We start from the raw sequence: 20,631 nt of genomic DNA, 5'->3' as shown, positions 1-20,631 counted from the left end.
TGCCACTTTTAGATGCTTAAACAATGCCCTTAGGGCAATTGTTAGCATTTTCCTAAAAACAAAAACTGAGCCTTCTATAATTAGATACCTTCCTGGCATAAAATAGAAGCCACATATTCTGATCAACATTTTGATGATGAGGGAAATTTTTTTAATCCATTAAGATTTGAATAGAAGATTGCTCATTTAAAAAATTTGTGTTTTTTATTTTATTAGGGGCCTATTTTTATTATGAGAGTCGAACCTTCATTTTCACAAGGACGACCCTGTATATAAAAGGAATATGCGATTTTTGGCTGACTTTTTCATTATTTCAATTATACTTTTGAACAAATTTTCTTATAATAATGTTATATTGTCGATGTCATTAAAAAGGATAAAATTAATATTATATTTGTTATATTGTTAGTATCATTTAAAAAAGATAAACACAGTTTGTTGGGTTTGTTATAATTTGAAATTCACAAATATCTAATCTCTATACTTTTAATCAAAATAAAAAAAAATCTTAAAAAAAAAAGGCAAAATCAAAATTTCATGATAAATATTTTTTCATAATTTACAAGTGTCAGCGAAATAAAAATAGTGAAAATCCGGACCCTCAATGAGCGCCCGTATATTCGCTAGTTATACATAAATATAAGAGGGTCTAAAATTTACAATCACTTTATATTTCTAACAGATATAATATTTGTTCTTACATGACATGCATGATTTATAGAGTTATATTTAATACATGAAGAATGAGGAAGAATGTACTATTTGCAAGATATATTGGTGTTTCGTGCATGGAATTCGTGATGTTGTTTGTGAGTGAAATTGATGAGTCCAAAATTCATATTTAATAATACATGAAGAATGATGTGTGTATATATTTGCAAGATATATTGATGAGAGTTGGTATTGCTGTTTGTGGTTAAAATGCATGAAATCAAGAGAAAATGAATTTTATGTGATTTATGTAATATTCATAATTGAATTTTTTTTTAATTAAAACATGCCTTCACCAAGATTCGATAGGTTTTTAAAATAATTGACTTTGTGAATTGATTGAAGCAGATTTTGAATCAATTCAAAACAAAATAAATGTTGAATATGTACGCAAAAAAAAATGCTGGGATGTCTAACTTTACTAGAAAGATATAGGGGAATTAGTCACTTTAGTCCCTGAATGGGGAACGATTCGTCAATTTAGTCCCTGAATGCAGATAAATTGCAAAATAGTCCCTGAATGTAGACTTTGTTAGTCAATTTAGTCCCTGAATGCAGACTCTGTTAGTCAATTTAGTCCCTGAATGTAGACTTCGTTAGTCACTTTAGTCCCTGAAATTGACCATGCAGGGACTGTTTTGCATATTATCTACATTCAGGGACTAAATTGACGAATCGTTCCCCATTCAGGGACTAAAGTGACTAATTCCCCAAAGATATAAGTCTTTTTTACTTTTTAGGTCATTCCATATAAAAAAAATAAAAAATAAAACAGTTGTTTACTGAGACTGAAACTTGGCGAGTTTTTGGAAAAATAATTTGTATTGTCGTTTGTTGTAATGTTTCTTATGCAATGAAGTGTACTTCATTCTTTATTTTAACAAGTTGTACATGTTACTATACGAATTTATAGGTTGTTTCCTGCTTTTTTTCACAAGTTGTTTCCAATTTATAGAGTTCACATTCATTCTCTCTTCGATTATAGAAACAGTTTATACATAAGTTCTCCAATTGATAAGCAGTAATTGAATAAGCGTATAATTAAATCGTTGGTGGCAGGAGGGGTTCTGCTACCACCATGCTGAGCCAAGCTATGTAATGCTAGTTTACTGGATTCCTAAAACAGGCTGCACAATTCCTCCAAATGCTTCTCATCGCGTAAGCATTGGCGCCATTGTCTTGAATGATAAGAAAGAGGTATAAAATAAGTTTCAATCCAATAGTGATTCTTATAGCTACATGTTTAATTTTCTTTGCATACATTAACTTTGTTTTATGCTGCCATTCTAGTTGCTTGTAGTACAAGAAAAAAGAGGTAGATTTCATGGAATTGGTGTTTGGAAGCTACCTACTGGAGTAGTTGATGCAGTATGCACATTTTCAAAGACAAATTAAATGTCATCTTCAAAAATTACAATTTGGTTAGAAACTTGGTTTTTGTACCTGCAGGGTGAGGAGATTTTTGAAGCAGCTATTAGAGAAGTAAAAGAAGAGACAGGAGTAAGTATCTTAATACATTCCATGTGAGGTAGAATCAAAGTATATATAAGTATTATATTGATGGTAATTAATAACTTTTATTTTGGTTTGTATTTTTAAAATCAGATAGATACAGAATTTGTGGAGGTTCTAGGATTCAGGTATGAATATTTTAATTTGAGACCTTTTTTCAATGTTTTAGCCTACATGTTTTCTTCATTTGATTAACATTGGAAACTGAATTAACAACTCTCCTCCTCTTCTCCATTTTTATCAGAATTATATTATATGTTAGATGAATTAAAAATAAGGCCACAGAAGTGGTGAGCCTCCTAACAGCATATGAAATCATTTGATTGGGACCGACCTCTCAGGTTGGGGCATTATACTAGTGATATGTGTTTTCTTAATATTAAAATATTGATGGGAATTTGATAATATTATTTTGAGCTTTTCATGGTATAAGTTGATGGATGGCTTGGGCCCCATAGGGATATAATGGTCTAATAACATACTATTCTAAGGGTGAAAAAAGGCAAGTTGAAAATTCTATACTTGCTTTATCAAACTTTAAAAAAAAAATATTAATTAAAGTGGTATTAATGGTATTTTACAATAGTTTTGTATTAGTTTAAACCTGATCTCTTAAGGTTACAAAGTGAAAGTCTTACATATGAGCTATAACAACTCGTAGACACTTAAATTTGCCAAAATAAGTCATTTGTTTGGAATCTAAGATTTTAATAAACTTAAGTTCTTTGGAGTACTTGAACATTTACCATATATTTTATTTTTTAAAAATTCGGTATCCGGCCTAAGAACCGACTAATCCGAGGGGGGACCAATCCCACCGTCCACTTATGGAGCCCCATTTAAAGCCAGAACATGACTCCATATGAACTTAGCCCATTGAAATTGACACTGAAGAAATCGGACCTGAGACCTTGAGATGAGCACACTCTAAAATCCAAAGCACAACTATGCCAACCCAAATCGGTTAATATTTAGCATACATTTGACATGGTTTCTTTCTTCATTCTTCCCTTTATAATTTTCATCTGACATTTTTCATGTTTCTAATTTTCAGTCAGGCAAATCATTCTTTGGGAAATCGGATCTAACTTTTCTTTGCATGCTGCGCCCTCTTTCTTTTGACATCAAAAGGCAAGAACTGGAAATTGAAGCAGCTCAGGTACTTCCCTTTGAAAATGTCACATCATGTCTTTTTTGTTTTCTTCTTCCTCTCTCTAGGATCACTTTTGTCCAAAACATTAACCTAAGAACCATCGACTCCAACATGTGTTGCGTATACGACACGGACACGGACACCATAACACGAATGATATGTAAAATATAAGAGCAGATGACATATATCATAAAAGTATAGATGTGCCGAGTCAAAAATAATTATTCTTTCACTAGGGTAGTGTTAAGGTGTGTGTGTGTGTCTACACTTGTTTAAGGCATGTCTAAGAAGTGTCAGCGTCCGATACGTATCTAACTCACCGACACGGCAAAGACAATGGCCCATGCACTATTGTCATTTAATCCAAAACTTTTGCATTATGACTCTATTGTTTTATTTTCTAAGTCTGTATTATTATAATTTATTTTGGTGTGCTTTGTTCTATTCTCATGAAGTGGATGCCATTTGAAGAATATGCAGTACAACCATTTAATCAGAAGCATGAGCCCTTCAAGTGCATGATTGAATTATGCATAGCAAAGATGGAAAGAGTCTATACTGGATTTTGTCCACGACCTATCTCATCATTTTTCTCTAAGGATTTGAACTATGTATACTTGAATAGCAAAGACCTTGACAAGTCTTCTTGAGTCTCCTGAATTATCAGTCTAAGTCTAAGTCTACTTTTGTTTATTTTGGTTGAAATTTATTCCTTTTTCTAAAAGATTTGTTGTGTTTCAGTTCCTATCCTCATCCTCATATCATAATTCCAGTATGTTATATTGATTTTGAGCCAATATTGTGACTCTTGTTACTAAAATTCACCATGATTAACTTTTATCTAATTAAGATTCTTGGAAAATATAGAGAGAAAATTGATGTGCAAGGATTCATGCAAATTGTATCGTTCAGATTCCACAAGAACGTAAGAATTTAACGTTTTCGAATGTTTTGTTGCGCACTCTACTCTCATATAAAAATAATAGAAGTGAAAGGGCAAAGGTTGAAAACATTTTAACAATTTATCTACATTGATAATCATGCAAACTGATTTCAGATTTGTTTGCTTCTTTACTATTAAGAATGTAGTAGAAAAGAAAGAATGATTCATTGACTTGTGAATGAAGGTACATCAAGTATATATATATACAAGTCTTATTGTACTGCATAAATGTAAAAGTACTACAAGCTAAGCTATTGTACTGCATCATTATGTAACTTGTACTGCAAGCAAGTGTTATCTTCATGCTTAGTATCCTTATTATCTTTATTGTGTAATATTTACTATGGTCAGAACAATTTGTTCTGATTGAGATCAAAGGACTTATTAATCGGCTGCTGCCTATGTTCTATATTTCGTCCTCTCTTTCTTTCTTCATTCTTCTGAACTTTATGAATTTCACTACATTGAAGCCAAACAAAATGCTCTCTCGTTTAATATAATTAACCAATTTACAAATGAAAGGTATTCAATAAGTTATCGAGTTAAATGTAATCCTTAGCCACAAAAGAACATCTTAAACCAAAATTGACATAACATCAAACGTCTTGAATGCAACATCTAGTTTCTATTTTCTCTTCCTAAATTTGAGTTAATGAAGCACAATCCTCAGCTCGAGAATAAAATAAACAAAACAAAAAACACTGAACAAAAGATATAGAGCAAAATTTTATAAACGACAGTCATATATTATACATGTATAGTGTTGGTTTCGTAGGAGATGATTTCAAGTTGAAATCAAACACCACCTTGTGGTAAGAAAGTCAGGGCCACTATTCTAGGCTACTATAGTCATCCCAACTCCAACTGTATCAATATTACAGTTCTGTCATATTTCCACGTCACATACCATGTTGGAAGTGTGAGCGTCTCTATTTCCACCGCCTTCACCACTTCCACCACCTTCACTTAAATTTAAATGACAAGACAAACAGCTAAACGAACACAAACAACAAACACTTGTTTAATTTACTTCCTCGATGTAGTAAGCAGGTCCGTCCTTTGGTGCAAACACCTCAACCACGTTGTGCCTCAAAAAGTGATGGACATAAAAAAGAATTATTGCCCAATAGCGACCCCACTCAAAGAACAAAAAAAACCATGTTGCTTTCAAAAGTGAGAACTCAACTTGGACTGAGAAAAGATAGTGTAAACTTGTTTTCACTGCTGAGTCTCACATAATTAATAATAACATTCTAATGCATTGATGTTCCGCCTTAAATCCAAATACGTAAATATACATTTTGATGATGAGGGAAAATTTTTAATCCATGAAGATTTGAATAGAAGATTGCTCTTCCAAAAAAAATTGTGTTTTTATTTTATTAAGGGTCCTATTTTTATTATGAGAGTCGAACCTCTGTTTTCACAAGGACGACCCTATATATAAAGGGAATATGCGATTTTTGACTGACTTTTTTCATTATTCCAATTATACTCTGGAACAATTTTTTTTTTTATAATAATGTTACATTGTCGATGTCATTAAAAAGAATAAAATTTATATTATATTTATTCTATTGCTAGTATCATTGAAAAAAGATAAACACGGTTTGTTGAGTTTGTTATAATTTGAAATTCACAAATATCTAATCTCTATACTTTTAATCAAAATAAAAAAATTTCCTTAAAAAAAGGTAAAAACAAAATCAAAATTTCATGATAAACAACTTTCATAATTTACAAGTGTCAGCGAAATAAAAATAGCGAAAATACGGACCCTCAGTGAGCGCTCGTATCTTCACTAGTTATACATAAGTACAAGAGGGCCTAAAATTTACAATCACTTTATATTTCTAACATATATAATATTTATTCTTACATGACATGCATGATTTATAGAGTAATATTATGAAGAATGAGGAAGAATGTATTATTTGCAAGATATATTGGTGTTTCGTGCATGCAATTCGTGTTATTGTTTGTGATTGAAATTGATGAGTCCAAAAGTCATATTTAATACATGAAAAATGACGTGTGTGTATATTTGCAAGATATATTGAAGAGAGTCGGTATTGCTGTTTGTGGTTGAAATGCATGAATTCAAGAGAAAATGAGTTTTATGTGATTTATGTAATATTCATAATTGGTTTTTTTAATTAAAACATTCATTCACCAAGATTCGATAGATTTTAAAATAAATTCAAGCAGATTTTGAATCAATTTAGAACAAAATAAATGTTGCAATTGTACCCAAAAAAAAATTGTTGCAATGTCTAAGTTTACTAGAAAGATATAAGTTATTTTTACTTTCATATCAACTAAAAAAAAAAACAGTTGTTTCCTGAGACTGAAACTTGGCCAATTTTTGAAAAAATAATTTGTATTGTCGTTTGTTGTAATGTTTCTTATGCAATGAAGCGTTTTCTTTATTTTGACAGGTTGTATATGTTACTTTTTTTTTTTAAAACAATATTTAAAAAAATCGAGGTAAAACAATCAAATAAAACCAGATACAAAGTTTTAAAGTAGTCTTCATAAAACTGATTTGAACGAGAAAAAAAAAAGAGTTTGAAACAATGTAGATAAAATCAAATAAAACCAAATACAATCAAATCGGAGACCAAATTATAGTTTTCCTCCCATTTTTGTCCCACAAGGTTCAAGAGATTATTCCAGGTTGTATATGTTACTATACAAATGTTATTATTCTTAAGTAAAATAATTTTGCCTCTTTTGTTTAAAAAAAAAAATTAATTTAAATATTTTAACTTCACTTTGTTATCCTAAGTTATTTATTCAAGCTCCACAACTGTGCACAAACAAACAAAAATCTAAAAATATGATTAAAAAAAGGCAACATTATTTTAGATAATGCAGGGCACCAAAAATCTCTTGACTGGCCATGCATCCAGAATTGATTAAGAAAGTTAGCACTCCATTGATATAAAATAAATTATGGAATATGTCTCGATAAGGATCATGCCCAATCCTTAGTGAACTCTACTCCAAAGGCACACTTTAGAACGATGCACCCTAAAAATACTTAAGTGTTGTCCACACACGGTGTTTCCAAAATATTGTTCACATTGGGTTCTTGTGCGTAAGCCTTTATGGTCCATTCCAAAACAAACAAAAAAAAAGTTGTCATGGTTTTTTCTATGTAAAAGGTGTATATGGGGATAGAGGAGGAGTGTGTCTTGTTTAAAAACTATTCTTAATTTCGATTCTCAAACAATGTGAGACTTTTAGTATATTTATATGAAAAAGAAAAGTAAAAAATATATAGGCGAAGTAAGCAAGAAGAGAAATCTCTTCAATTCTTCTTCTTTTTCCCCCAATTTTCGCATGGGTCGAGATGAGAGAAAAATCAAGAAATTAACCATATTATGAGAGAAATCTCTTATTTATTCATTCTTCCCTTTATAAATTATCATTTGACATTTTTTTTATGTTTCTAATTTTCAAACAGGCACACAGTTCATTCTTTGGGAAATCAGATCTAACTTTTCTTTGCATGTTGCGTCCCCTTTCTTTTGACATCAAAAGGCAGGAACGGTAAATTGAAGCAGCTCAGGTACTTCCCTTTGACAATGTCACATCATGTCTTTTTTTGTTTTCTTCTTCCTATCTCTAGGATCACTTTTGTCCAGAACATTAACCTAAGAACCATTGACTCCAACATGTCTTGCGTATACTAAACAGACACCATATCCCGAATGATGTGCAAAATATAGGAGCAGAAGACATATATCACAAAAGTATAGATGTGTTGAGTCGGAAATAATTATTTTTTTACTAGGACGGTGTTAAGGTGTGTCTGACACTTGTCTAAGGCGTGTCTAAAAAGTGTTAGCGTCCGAAACGTATCTAACACACCAGCACGGCAAAGACAAATGGCCCGTGTGCATTACAAAATGTTTAACTTAAAATACAAACATAAAACTTGCTTATGAGGAAACTTGTTCTTCAAGTAATGAAAATGTAACTAATTAGAGTATTAGGTTCTATGAACATATATATGATTGAAGATTCCTTAGTTCAGCATATCACTCAATTTATGCACTATTGTCATATAATCCAAAACTTTTGCATTATGACTCTGTTACTTTATTTTCTAATGCGGTGTTATAGTAATTTATTTTAATGTGCTTTGTTCTGTTTTCATGAAGTGGATGCCATTTGAAGAATATGCAGTACAACCATTTAATCAGAAGCATGAACCCTTCAAGTGAATAATTGAATTATGCATAGCAAAGATGGAAAGAGCCTATACTGGATTCTGTCCACGACCTGTCTCATCATTTTTCTCTAAGGATTTGAATTATGTATACTTGAATAGCAAAGACCTTGACAAGTCTTCTTGAGTCTCCCTAGTCATCAGTTTAAGTCTTCCATTATAGTTAATTTTCGTTGAAATTTATTTCTTCTAAAAAGGTTTGTTGTGTGTCAATTTCTATCCTCGTCCTCATATCATAATTCCTATATGTTATTTTGATTTTGAGCCAATATTGCGACTCTTGTTACTGAAATTCACCATGATTAACTTAAGATTCTTGGAAAATATAGAGAGAAAATTGATATGCAAGGATTCACAATATAGTCTTTGTTGAGTCCACACAAATTTAAAGAAAAAAAAATGAAAAAAGAAAGTGTATGTGTGAACCAATGGGATGCACCTATATATATGGTTGATGACATCGGTTGTGTTTGACAAATTTTATTGTTCAGATTCCACAAGAAAGTAATAATTTAAGGTCTTCGAATATTTTGTTGTGCACTCTACTCTCATATATACAAAAATAATAAAAATGAAATATAAGGTTGAAAACATTTTAACAGTTTATCTACATTGATAATCATTTCAAACTGTTTTGAGATTTGTTTTCTTCTTTATTATGGTCATGACAATTTATTTTGATTGAGATCAAAGAGCTTATTAATCGGCTGATAGTTGGATTTGAATTTGATGCAATCAGAACATTATTGCAATGCCTATATTCTCTATTTCACATCCTCTCTTTCTTTCTTCCTTCTTTTGAACCTTTATGACTTTCACTACATTGAAGCCAAACAAAATGCTCTCTCTTTTAATCTAGTTAAACAATTTACGAATCATAGTCATTGGATTAGATAAGTTATCGAGTTAAATGTAATCCTTAGCCACAAACGAACATCTTAAATCAAAATTTACATAACCTCAAACGCCTAACACGATCCTCAACTCAAGAAACTAAGAATAGAGAACAAAACACAAAAGCACTAAACAAACAAAATAGAGCAAAGTTTTATAAACGAAGTAAATGATTGAACAGTAAATTTGTTAGTTTTTTGAAGTGCTTATTGTTTACAAGTATTGCTGAAATACATCAAGCAAAAGTGACTTCAATTGTAAATTTAGTTTGATTCTAAATATATCGAGGTGCTTGAACTTTTGAGGAGCTTGAAGATACGTAAAGAAGACAATTAAAGTTTATGCTAATTTTTTTCATTGGTGTACTAGTTCTAGGATGATGGAACTTTTATGCTTTCCATATTGATTACTATCATGTATGTGAGAATATTATTAATGTTTACGATTTTCATATTGTTACTATAAAAAAATTATGGTTTTTTGATAGAATATTTAAGAGCACAATATTATGATTGTTTGACTTATTCTTATAAGTTAGATCCAAATCTTAAGTTTAAGGGTTTAGTTATGGTTATGAAAGTAGTATGATCGGCAATCATAACATTGTGTGTAAGGAGGGTACGTGAGAATATTATTAGTGGTTACTATTGTCATATTGGTGTATCTTTTTATTCAATTTCTATCAAATTTATATAGAATATCACAAGTATTTAACATTGATTCTCATATTATCATTAATGAATATAATTAAGCAATACAGGTTATGTGTTCCTTGTATTCATGGATACTCCCACTCCCACCGGTATACATAGTATTGGTTTCATATGAGATGGTTTCAAGTTGAAATCAAACACGGTGGACAATAGCATTGCTTTTTAGGCGTACTCTACCCAATCGTGTCAATCTTATAGTTACTGTAGTCTTCTCGCCATTGTCAATCTTACAGTTTTGGCATAAAACTTATGTTCTTAGGATGCAAACAGTTCAACCGCGCATTGTGCCTTCCAACAGTGATCGACATAAAAAAAAATTATTGCCCAATAGCGACCCCACTCAAAGAAAATAAAAACATGTTGCTTTTAAAAGCCAAAACGCGACTTGGATAGAGGAAATCTAGATAGTGTAAACTTGTTTTCACGGCTAAGTCTCACAAAATTAATAACATTTTAATGCATTGATGTTCCGCCTAAAATCCAAATACGTGAATATTTTCTTTTCATTTTTTATAAATAAATTTTAAAAACCGAGATGTACAAATACTTCAAGATACTACAAACACATATTAGATTATGCTTAAATCTTTGCAAAGTGAATAAATTATCATGTATTTTTTTGCAGTGGTATCTTGAGTTTAAGTAACTGAGGAAATGATAAAAAATTGTTTAGCCTAACCTAGTATACATTTTGCCAAAAAAAATGTCAAGTAGTTTAAGCAGGTGGCTCTCACCATATATAATACCGTAAAAACAAAAACCGAGCCTTCTATCATTAGATACCTTCCTGGCACAAAATAGAAGACACATGTTCTCATCAACATTTTGATGATGAGGGAATTTTTTTAATCCATTAAGATTTAAATAGAAGATTGCTCATTTAAAAAAATTGCGTTTTTATTTTATTAGGAAGCTTATTTTTACTATGAGAGTTGAACCTTCATTTTCACAAGGACGACCCTGTATATAAAGATAATATGCGATTTTTGGCTTACTTTTTCATTATTCCAATTATACTTTTGAACAAATTTTCTTATAACAATGTTATATTGTTGATGTCATTAAAAAGGATAAAATGTATATTATATTGTTAGTATCGTTGAAAAAAGATAAACACAGTTTGTTGGGTTTGTTATAATTTGAAATTCACAAATATGTAATCTCTATACTTTTAATCAAAATCAAAATTTTCCTTAAAAAAAAGACAAAATCAAATTCAAAATTTCATGATAAACATCTTTCATAATTTACAAGTGTCAGCGAAATAAAAATAGCGAAATACGGACCCTCAATGAACGCATGTATCTTCGTTAGTTATACAATACAAGAGGGCCTAAAATTTACAATCACTTTATATTTCTAACATATATAATATTTATTCTTACATGACATGCATGATTTATAGAGTAATATTTAATACATGAAGAATGAGGAAGAATGTACTATTTGCAAGATATATTGATGTTTTGTGCATGTAATCCGTGATGTTGTTTGTGAGCGAAATTGATGAGTCCAAAATTCATATTTAATACATGAAGAATGATGTGTGTGTGTATTTGAAAGATATTATTGATGATTTGTGCATATAGTTGGTATTGTTGTTTGTGGTTGAAATACAAGAATTCAAGAGAAAATGAATTTTATGTGATTTATGTAATATTCATAATTGGTTTTTTTAATTAAAACATTCATTCACCAAGATTCGATAAATTTTAAAATAATTGATTCAAGCAGATTTTGAATCAATTTAGAACAAAATAAATGTTGCAATTGTAACCAAAAAAAAATGTTGCAATGTCTAAGTTTACTAGAAAGATACATCTGAGATTAATAATTTTAATGATACATCTTTTCTATAACTATATCACTAGTATAATTCTAGATTTATTAACCCATTTACCTATAACTATATATAAAAAGTTTTACTGCATGTTTTAACTGCTGACAATTTCCAACCATTTAAAACCGGTATACAAAAATCCTGCTTTTGTCATCAAGTAACATTAATTAGCAAAAAATAATAAATAAACATCAACAATAAAAAAAACAAGAAACATCACAATTCACCACTAACATCATTCGTTAATTTTTCTGGGAGAGGAGCTTCTGGATACGAGCATTCCTCTTTAAAGTTTAAACAATTCAAAGGAAAACAAATGCAAGGGCATTCAAGGAAATCAGGATGACTATCATTAAGAGTGTGTTTGGATGGAAGGTTTAGGAGGGAAAGGGAGATGAGAGCTTACTTTTCTTTTTGAAATTAAGAACATTATAAAATAATTTTAAAAAATTGAATTAAAAACATGATAAATGACCATAATAATACTTCAAAAAACATTTTACATTGTTCGTAGTTTAAAAAATAAAAGCGAGTCCTCCCCTCCTTTCCCCTCCTAAACCATCAATTCAAACACACCCTAAATACTTATAACTGGTATCGAGGAAACAACATCCAGGAACCAAACTGATAGGTATGTACACAGCTCAAAAGTCTAGTCTAGGGAAAGCATTAGACCATGTACAATGGTTGTAAAATTTCAACAACCTTCAACACCTACTTTTTCAATTTCCAACACTCCACATCATTTTCTCTCTCTTAATTCAACACCCATTCAATTTTATCCACTCCAATGGTTTTTTTCATTCAACACCCTACCCCACCACCTTTTATTTATTATTCTTATTTAATTTTATATTTTTGTTTTTATAATTACAAAAAAATACAATTATTCATTATAATTAAATTAAAAAACGCTTAATTTTTTATTTTTATATTTGTAAAAACAAAATGTATTTAATTTTTTTTTATTTTCCATTTCGCTAAAAAAAGGACTAAAACTTCAAAAGAAGAGCTAATAATAAGATTAAGAGAGTGAAAAACTTGGTTTTTTTTCTGTGTCCAAATCAAATGATCCAAGTCTCTATTTGTAGAGAAAAAAAATCACGAATTTTGATATATATATATATATATATATATATATATTATTTAAATTATTTTACAACAAAATAATTGAGGTTTAATTTTTAAAATAATTAAAAATCGGGCAACCAATAACATGCCAACAAGCGTCCCCCTTCATTCCAGATTTTCTTCTTCTCTCTCCGTCCAATGCTATTCATGCGCCCTGTCGGCGCTTGTAATACACGCGCCATTTTTGAAGCAGTGAAAACGGAACGCATGGCACAGTGGGACCGCTTTAAACATGTTGAACACTTTCATCTGCTCTCTCCTCCACGTAATCTTCAATAAGGAGACTCCAATGGTTTCAATAGATGAAAATTGTCATTAAATAAGCCATTGGAGATGGTCTTAGAGAGGTGGCAAATTAAAAAGTAGTTGTCTAGCAAAGCTCAGTTTCAAATTTCAGATTAATGCCCATGCTGAACAGCTCTTGAGACAATAACTTTGCACCATATGGAACATGCCACCACAATGTCATCGGCCGATTCACAGAAACGACAATAGGGACCTCGAATCTTCCGGCCACCAGATACCGGTTGCAAGATCACATTTGCAACATTTTTGCATTTACTACAAATGTGTATCTGAGACGAATCACTCAGGGTAAAGAGGCGTTCATACAAGTTTACCATGAATCTATAAGAGGAGAAACAACAAAAGTAAAATTTACCATGAACAAACCAAATAGAATAAGAAAATTGTTGTTGACACATATGATAGGGCTGAAAAACACATGTAAAAGTTTCATAACTGCCGCAGGGGCATTTTCGTCTTTTATATGTGTTTTTCAGCCCTATCATATATGTCAAATCTCAAAAATGTCTACACCTAAAGATTGATTAAGAAAGTTAGCCCTCCATCAATAAAGTTTCATAATTAATTAGTATAATGATAATTTTTCAATTGTCATACACTTTTTACATAAAATTCTACCGATGACTCTTCTAGTTGAAAAAAAATGGGAAAATATAATCCTATATGACTAGAACACACGTGGAATGTGTACTATATGACATGTATGTAACTGCAAACATGAAAATAGCCCCTCATTCCGTATATAACCAAAACCATGTGAAGCAAAATAAATTTTTAACCCTTTACGGTGAATCCTGAGAATAAGGTAGTTTCTACTTCCAGGGCAAGGAGAGAAGAAACAAACAACTATTACACCATGAGCTTTCTCCAACCAATGAGGAGAAGACACCTGTTACTTGCAATACAAGTAACAATAGCATAGTACATTCTCCAGTTACTTGCAGTACAATCTTAGTAGATTGATAGTACAATGCAATGTGTATATATAGTAATTGTACTCCATTTCTTCAATCAATGAAAATTTCTCTTTGTTTCTCAGTTCCATAATATGGTATCAAGAGCTCTCTTTGAAGAGAGAGTTTGTTACGATCCAATTTCCGCTGCATTTCTCGTGCAATTTTCTTCTCGTTCTTGTTGAATTCGTTGCGAATTCATAGTTTCTTCGTTGAATTCATCGTGAATTCATCATCTTCTCTTTGAATTCGTTGTGAATTCATTAATTTTTGTTCGTTTTTTTGGTGCAATTCTGGAAATTTTCCAGATTTTTCTACGTCTCTGTTTTCTCGTTCTTCCTTGATTCGCCATGGTTCGTCAACAACCACATGCTGACACTGATTCCATTTTCTACGTTCATCCTAGTGAAGGTCCAAATACAGTTACCGTTACGCCTCTTCTCACCGGTTCCAATTATCTTGCTTGGAGCAGATCCATGCAACGAGCACTTGGCGCCAAAAATAAGCTTGCTTTCATCAATGGATCCACTCCTGAACCTGATGAAGATGATTTGAATAGGAATGCGTGGGAAAGATGCAACCATTTGATCCATTCTTGGATCCTCAATTCGGTTTCTCCCCAAATTGCTCAAACTATTATCTTTCATGTGCGTGCTATTGATGTTTGGGAAGAACTCAAGGATAGATTTTCCAAAGCTGATAGAATTCGTGTTTCTATGTTACGTTCCTCTATCAACAATCTCAAGCAAGGTTCCAATTCCGTTCTTGATTACTACACAGAGATGAAAACTTTATGGGAAGAACTCAACTCCCACAGACCTATGCCTCTCTGTACTTGCATTCACCAATGCAGATGTGAAGCTATGCGTTCCGCACGTGCCTTTCGTTTGGAGGATCAAGTGATTCAGTTCTTAACTGGCTTGAATGAACAATTTTCTGTTATAAAAACTCAAGTGTTATTGATGGATCCTCTTCCTTCTATCAATAAAGTGTACTCTCTTGTGGTTCAAGAAGAAAGTAATAATGTTCAGATTACTCCTCCAACTCCTCATGATGACTCTAATATTCTGGTGAATGCTACTGATACTACACGAAGCTATGGGCGTGGTAAAAGTAATTTTGGTGGCAAGGGTTCAAGGTACTGCTCCTTCTGTCACCGTACCAATCATACAGTTGATACTTGTTACCAAAAGCATGGATTTCCTCCATTCATCAAGCCCAAGTCTTCTGCCAATGCTTCAATTCATGAAGCATCTGATGAAAAGCCTATGAATAATGTTGCTGAGGCCTCTTCATCCTCTTCAAGTGCTGGTATAACTCAAGAGAAATATACTCATCTTGTATCCCTTCTTCGGCAATCAAACTTAACTGCTTCAGCATCAACCCCTATCAGTTCCAACCATGTCACTTCTCATCCATCCACTTCAGCAGGTATAAACACCATTTCTTCTAACTCTTTACATGTCATTAATCCCATTTGGCTTATTGACTCTGGTGCCAATGAACATATTTGTTCATCTTTGCAATTTTTTAGTGACATTCATGACATTCCTCCTATGCATGTTAATCTCCCTAATGGTCAAACTGTTAATGTTAATCAAGCTGGTACCGTTCATTTTTCTTCAGATTTTCATATATCTCATGTCTTGTTTTCTGCACAGTTCAAAGTGAACCTCATATCTGTTTCCAAAATGCTTCAATCTTTATCTTGTTTTGTTCACTTTCATAAATCTGGTTGTATAATACAGGATTTGACAACCAAGAAGATGATTGGTTTGGGTGAACCACATGATGGTCTTTACAAGTTGAAGCTCCCAACCAAATTTCCTCCTTATGTTTCTGTTTCTAAGTCTAGTCATTGTAACAAATCCATTAATAAAGCTTCTGTTTCTAGTATAGATTCTACTTTTTCAATTCCTTTGTCTGCTTTATGGCATTTCAAACTTGGCCATTTATCTCATCAAAGGTTGTCTCATATGAATAAATTGTATCCTAACATTGTTGTTGATAATAAAGCTGCCTGTGACATCTGTCACTTTGCTAAGTGATGTAAGATTTTTCCTACATGTCATATAACTATGTACACGTGAGTATATATAGGATCGTTTCCACAGGGAGTTACGTTTAATCATAAGCATTTACACAATCGTTCACATTAAGGGTTTGGATATAATTTGTTTGTTTGTAACACTATATCCATATTTGACATTTAAGTAAAAACGAGAGGGGATCGAACTATTTCGCTTGCGGTATAAGATAACGAGCAAGCATAACAGCAGCAATCTCTCGATCGATTAACAGACTCTAGCTTTATAACCAATATTATTACAATCATTTCTACAATATCCTTCGTGTCCAAAGCGACATCGTTATTTCCAAGTTAGCGTTTAAACATTCGTGTCCAAATTCCTTAAACGATAACAAAGTCGATCGGATAACTTAATCGACCGTGTCCAGCCTGATTAAGTATCCGAAAGCATTAAAATCTTGATTAAAAGTAATTATCAAAGGTTTACAAACTTGTCAAGAGTGATATAACATAAGATAGATTGTTATTCTAGTTCTAGATTCAAGGGTTTGTGTCCAAATCATCTTGAATCTCTTTGAAAGCATTAAAAGCAAGAATAACAACAATATTGAATCATTAAGCTAGAACCTTATATATTAAAAGATCAAAAGATTACATAATAGCTTGATTGTTACCTCAATACTACATAGAAGGTGATAGTTACATATAGACATGTAAACTAATGCAAGGAAGGAAGGAAAGATGAAGATTCCATGCCAAGATCCTTGATGTCTCAATGAATCTAGGGTTGAATCTACTCCTTAATCACTTGCTTTGTGTTTCTCTCTATGAAATAGCTCTAACCTCTCTCTAGAAATGTATAAAATGTTTCAATGGAATAGTGAATAGTGCTAGAGAGAGGGAAAACTTGTATTTAAATGGGCTGAAAACGTGTAATCTCGCTTAAGCGAGATACATCTCGCTCAAGCGAGAATCCTAAATATCCAACCATGGCCAATGAGATCCTGCCACGTAGCCCTGCTCCTTGATGAAGCTGCATCTCGCTCAAGCGAGTTAGACCTCGCGTAAGCGAGGTTGCTTGAAACTTAAACCGCCTTGGAATCCTGCTTGAGCGACTTGGAAGCGAGATGGGAGCGAGATTTACAATTGTTCCCTGGAGAAATCTCGCGTAAGCGAGATGATCTCGCGTAAGCGAGATGCCAAAATCCACAAGCGACCCTGGAAGCGAGATGCAAGCGAAGGTTGAGCTTCTCCCTGGAGGAATCTCGCTTAAGCGAGATGACCTCGCGTAAGCGAGATTTGCTTGGTTCACACAACTTGAGTTTTGGTCCTTGCTTGTCATTTCCTGCATAAATTGGGTAGAATTAGGCATATAAAGCATAAATGGTATAATTACAACAATTGGTTGCTTTTCCGTAGATAACTTGCATAACAAGTCACTAAAAATGCCTCTTTTAACACATGAAATATATTACTTTTGAGCACTTATCAAACTCTCCCCAACTTAGCTTTTTGTTTGTCCTCAAACAAAAGAATCAAAAGGAAACTAACAAGGCTTTGGACAAGCTTTCTAGCACAATACCAAACAATTCAAATCAAATAAAAATTTTCAAGTGGTGATTCAAATGTGAAAGCACCGGCAAGCATGAAGTTCTCCATTATTCCTAGCACAGCTATAAATGTGAAACAAGTCCTAAGCACAAAATACACATCATAAACTTCAAAGTATAAACATATCTATCTATGAACCACACCTAACACACTTCTTTGAAAGTAAATGCAATATAATGATAACAATGACTGAGGTAATGAACACACATCCAACAATCATGCTAACATCCTATTTAAGTTAGGTGTCCATCCAAATATCGTCTCAAAAAGCATAAAAGCATGGATCAAAAGGTCTTGCAAGGGTTATAACTTGGCCGGGCTACAAAAGAAATGTCATATGTGGGGCAATTGATCAGAAAGCCTATCAAAGAGGAACATTTTTTTGTATCACAACTTGAAATCCATATACTTCCCTACCAAGAATTAAAACCTTTGGTGATTAACAATCAAACTTATAACCTTGACAACTTATTCTATTTTTTTGATTTTTTTCTTTCTTTTTCTTTTCTTTTCTTTTCTTTTTCAAATGTACAATTTTTTCTTTGATTTAATGTTGTCAGGTTATTTTACAACTTCACCATAACTTAACCTATAATGCCTCCTTTTCCTCCCCAACTTGAATACAACAAAACTCTAATTGAATGATCTCCTATCCTAAGGCAAGGGACAAAGTACAAAGAGGTTAAGGGTTCAACAAAGTAAAATTATCAAAGTCCTATAAGATTCAACCATGAACTGGATTTTTGAAAAATTTCAGGCAAATTCAACAAGCATTGTGCTTATGAATATTGACAGTTCATGTTTGAGGACTTGATTCATTTGGCTCAGCTTGGGATATCAGATACTCACTCTTCTCACAGGTAGGCTTTATGTGGTCAAGTAGGTTACTCTCGATTCAAAAAGTGCCTTGATCCTTTCCATGCTTTCAAACAGTTCAAAATAATTATCAGATTTAACATAACTAAAACAAGTTAGACGATGATTATCGGTCTCCAGCATATATACAACAGATTGAAGCTACCTCACATTTAGGTTAAGTACTAAGTGGTTCAAAGATATTCATGTTTATGAAAAGACTTAAATGATATATATTTTGTGCACAGTACAAATTTCAAATTCATAGTAACACCTAGAATAACAGGAAACCAATACCTTGGCAATGCGCTTTCTCACAATTCATATCATTATCACTCACCTGCTTTTGCTCAATAATTGGCTCCATAGAGCACTTTAAACTTTGATGTTTATGAGCAATTTTTTTCTTTTGACTAAACACAAGCAAGATTAATCAAAAATTTCATCCAAAGCAATAAGTTAAAAACCAAACAACAAGCTAAGCTATTTAACCCAAAACGAAATTAAAATTAAACCAAAGTAATGAACACCCAAAACCGTGCTCAAAAAGTATAAGTTCAAAAGCGATAAAATTGTTTCAGCATAAAAATAAAACATAAACTAAAAAGTCAAAGCAGAAGTCAAAATAAACTAAGCATCAAAAGAATGCGGTCAGTGTGCCGCATCATCATCCATATCATCCTGCTGAGATAAATGGACACTGGCTGTCCTCTCTGGATCATCATCGACACCATGCACACTAGCTGTCCCATGCACACTAGCTGTCCTCACCGCATCACCACCAATGTGGACACTGGCTGTCCTAGTAAAGTCATCAGCTGCTCCACCAAATGCTGCACCACTGCCCCCTCCTGGGTAGATTGGCCTGTCCCCAGGCCACATGCAAGAGTCATAGTACTGTGCAGGAGTAAACATAAAACACCTGGGATCCATGTGAGCATCGTAAAGATGCGAGTAGATGCCCTGGTTGCTGCGGAAGATAGCAGCCTGCTGATCCATTATGTGATTCTCTCTCAGCTCCTGTGCTTGAGCTAACTGAAAGGCTTGCTACTGCTGTGCCTGAGCTCTCTCAACTGCTCGCTGCTCATACTGAGCCATATATGCCTGAAAAGATGAAAAATCAAAAGTGCCGGGCTGCTGAGGTGGTGGCATACTCTGGTGAGGATCTTCATGCTCTGGATAGTCCTCAGGTTGGGGTACATCCTCAGGTTGGGGTACATCCTCAGGTTGGGGTACTTGAGAAGAAGAAGCAGCACCCTTAGATAGTGCTCTAGAAATGTAACCCCGAATGTACTTGTCATCAATGGGAGATACCAGCTCTTCTGAAAAAGGCTCGGTGACGGGTACCTGATGGTGCCTAAGTAAGGCCATAATAAAGCCCGGAAAAGCGAGTCTGGTCTCTGGTCCTGCTACACCACCGAGAGCTACATGCTTCAGCTCTCTTGAAATAATTGCAGCCACATCCACTGACCTTCCTTTGCAAATATGCCAAATCAGAGGAGGCATCACTTTCTTTGGAGTTGTGGTGACATGGCTTTTTGGCCAGACATTATGAACCAAGAACTTAAAAATAATACCAGCTTTTGGCCTCATATCAGAGAAAGCTGCCAAATTTCGGTTACCCGCTTTGGACTCAGTGTAAGTCCTTCCTGGTAGCAAAATTTCCCTCTCTATTTTACCAAGGTTCCAATCAGCAGCCTCTTCTCTTTCCCCATAAGGACACAAGGCAGGTGTGTCAGGGTC

The 20,631-nt window shown here is 33.0% G+C and overlaps 2 protein-coding genes across 2 annotated transcripts; both read left to right on the top strand.

Moving 5' to 3' along the window:
• Positions 1 to 1,772: 1,772 nt before the first annotated feature.
• LOC146938708 (nudix hydrolase 10-like) lies at positions 1,773 to 4,173 on the top strand. Its single transcript, XM_085752611.1, has 7 exons — positions 1,773 to 1,908; positions 2,002 to 2,079; positions 2,161 to 2,211; positions 2,317 to 2,351; positions 2,726 to 2,729; positions 3,278 to 3,382; positions 3,832 to 4,173. Exons 1-7 carry the CDS (start codon positions 1,810 to 1,812, stop codon positions 4,024 to 4,026), a joined length of 567 nt encoding a protein of 188 aa, XP_085608737.1. The 5' UTR covers positions 1,773 to 1,809; the 3' UTR covers positions 4,027 to 4,173.
• Positions 4,174 to 14,811: 10,638 nt separating this feature from the next.
• Positions 14,812 to 16,441, top strand: LOC146938707 (uncharacterized). The gene has a single exon (XM_085749677.1). The coding sequence runs from the start codon at positions 14,870 to 14,872 to the stop codon at positions 16,439 to 16,441; it is 1,572 nt and encodes a 523-aa protein (XP_085605803.1). The 5' UTR covers positions 14,812 to 14,869.
• The last annotated feature ends 4,190 nt before the right edge of the window (positions 16,442 to 20,631 follow it).

This window comes from Medicago sativa, chromosome 3 (assembly GCF_051527215.1).
Source record: "Medicago sativa cultivar Bolivia chromosome 3, Bolivia_mono, whole genome shotgun sequence".
NCBI classification, from domain to species: Eukaryota; Viridiplantae; Streptophyta; class Magnoliopsida; order Fabales; family Fabaceae; genus Medicago; species Medicago sativa.
Note: the sequence above shows the minus strand (reverse complement) of the source record. Positions and strands in the feature narration are given on the sequence as shown.

What these genes read in the sequence shown, in the direction of transcription:
- LOC146938707 (XM_085749677.1), top strand. Translation starts at nt 14,870, where the DNA reads ATGCAACGAGCACTTGGCGCCAAAAATAAGCTTGCTTTCATCAATGGA.
- LOC146938708 (XM_085752611.1), top strand. Translation starts at nt 1,810, where the DNA reads ATGCTAGTTTACTGGATTCCTAAAACAGGCTGCACAATTCCTCCAAAT. An exon ending in AAGTAAAAGAAGAGACAGGA is followed by an intron (nt 2,212 to 2,316) that starts GTAAGTATCTTA and finishes TTTTAAAATCAG; the next exon opens with ATAGATACAGAATTTGTGGA. An exon ending in TGGAAATTGAAGCAGCTCAG is followed by an intron (nt 3,383 to 3,831) that starts GTACTTCCCTTT and finishes ATTCTCATGAAG; the next exon opens with TGGATGCCATTTGAAGAATA.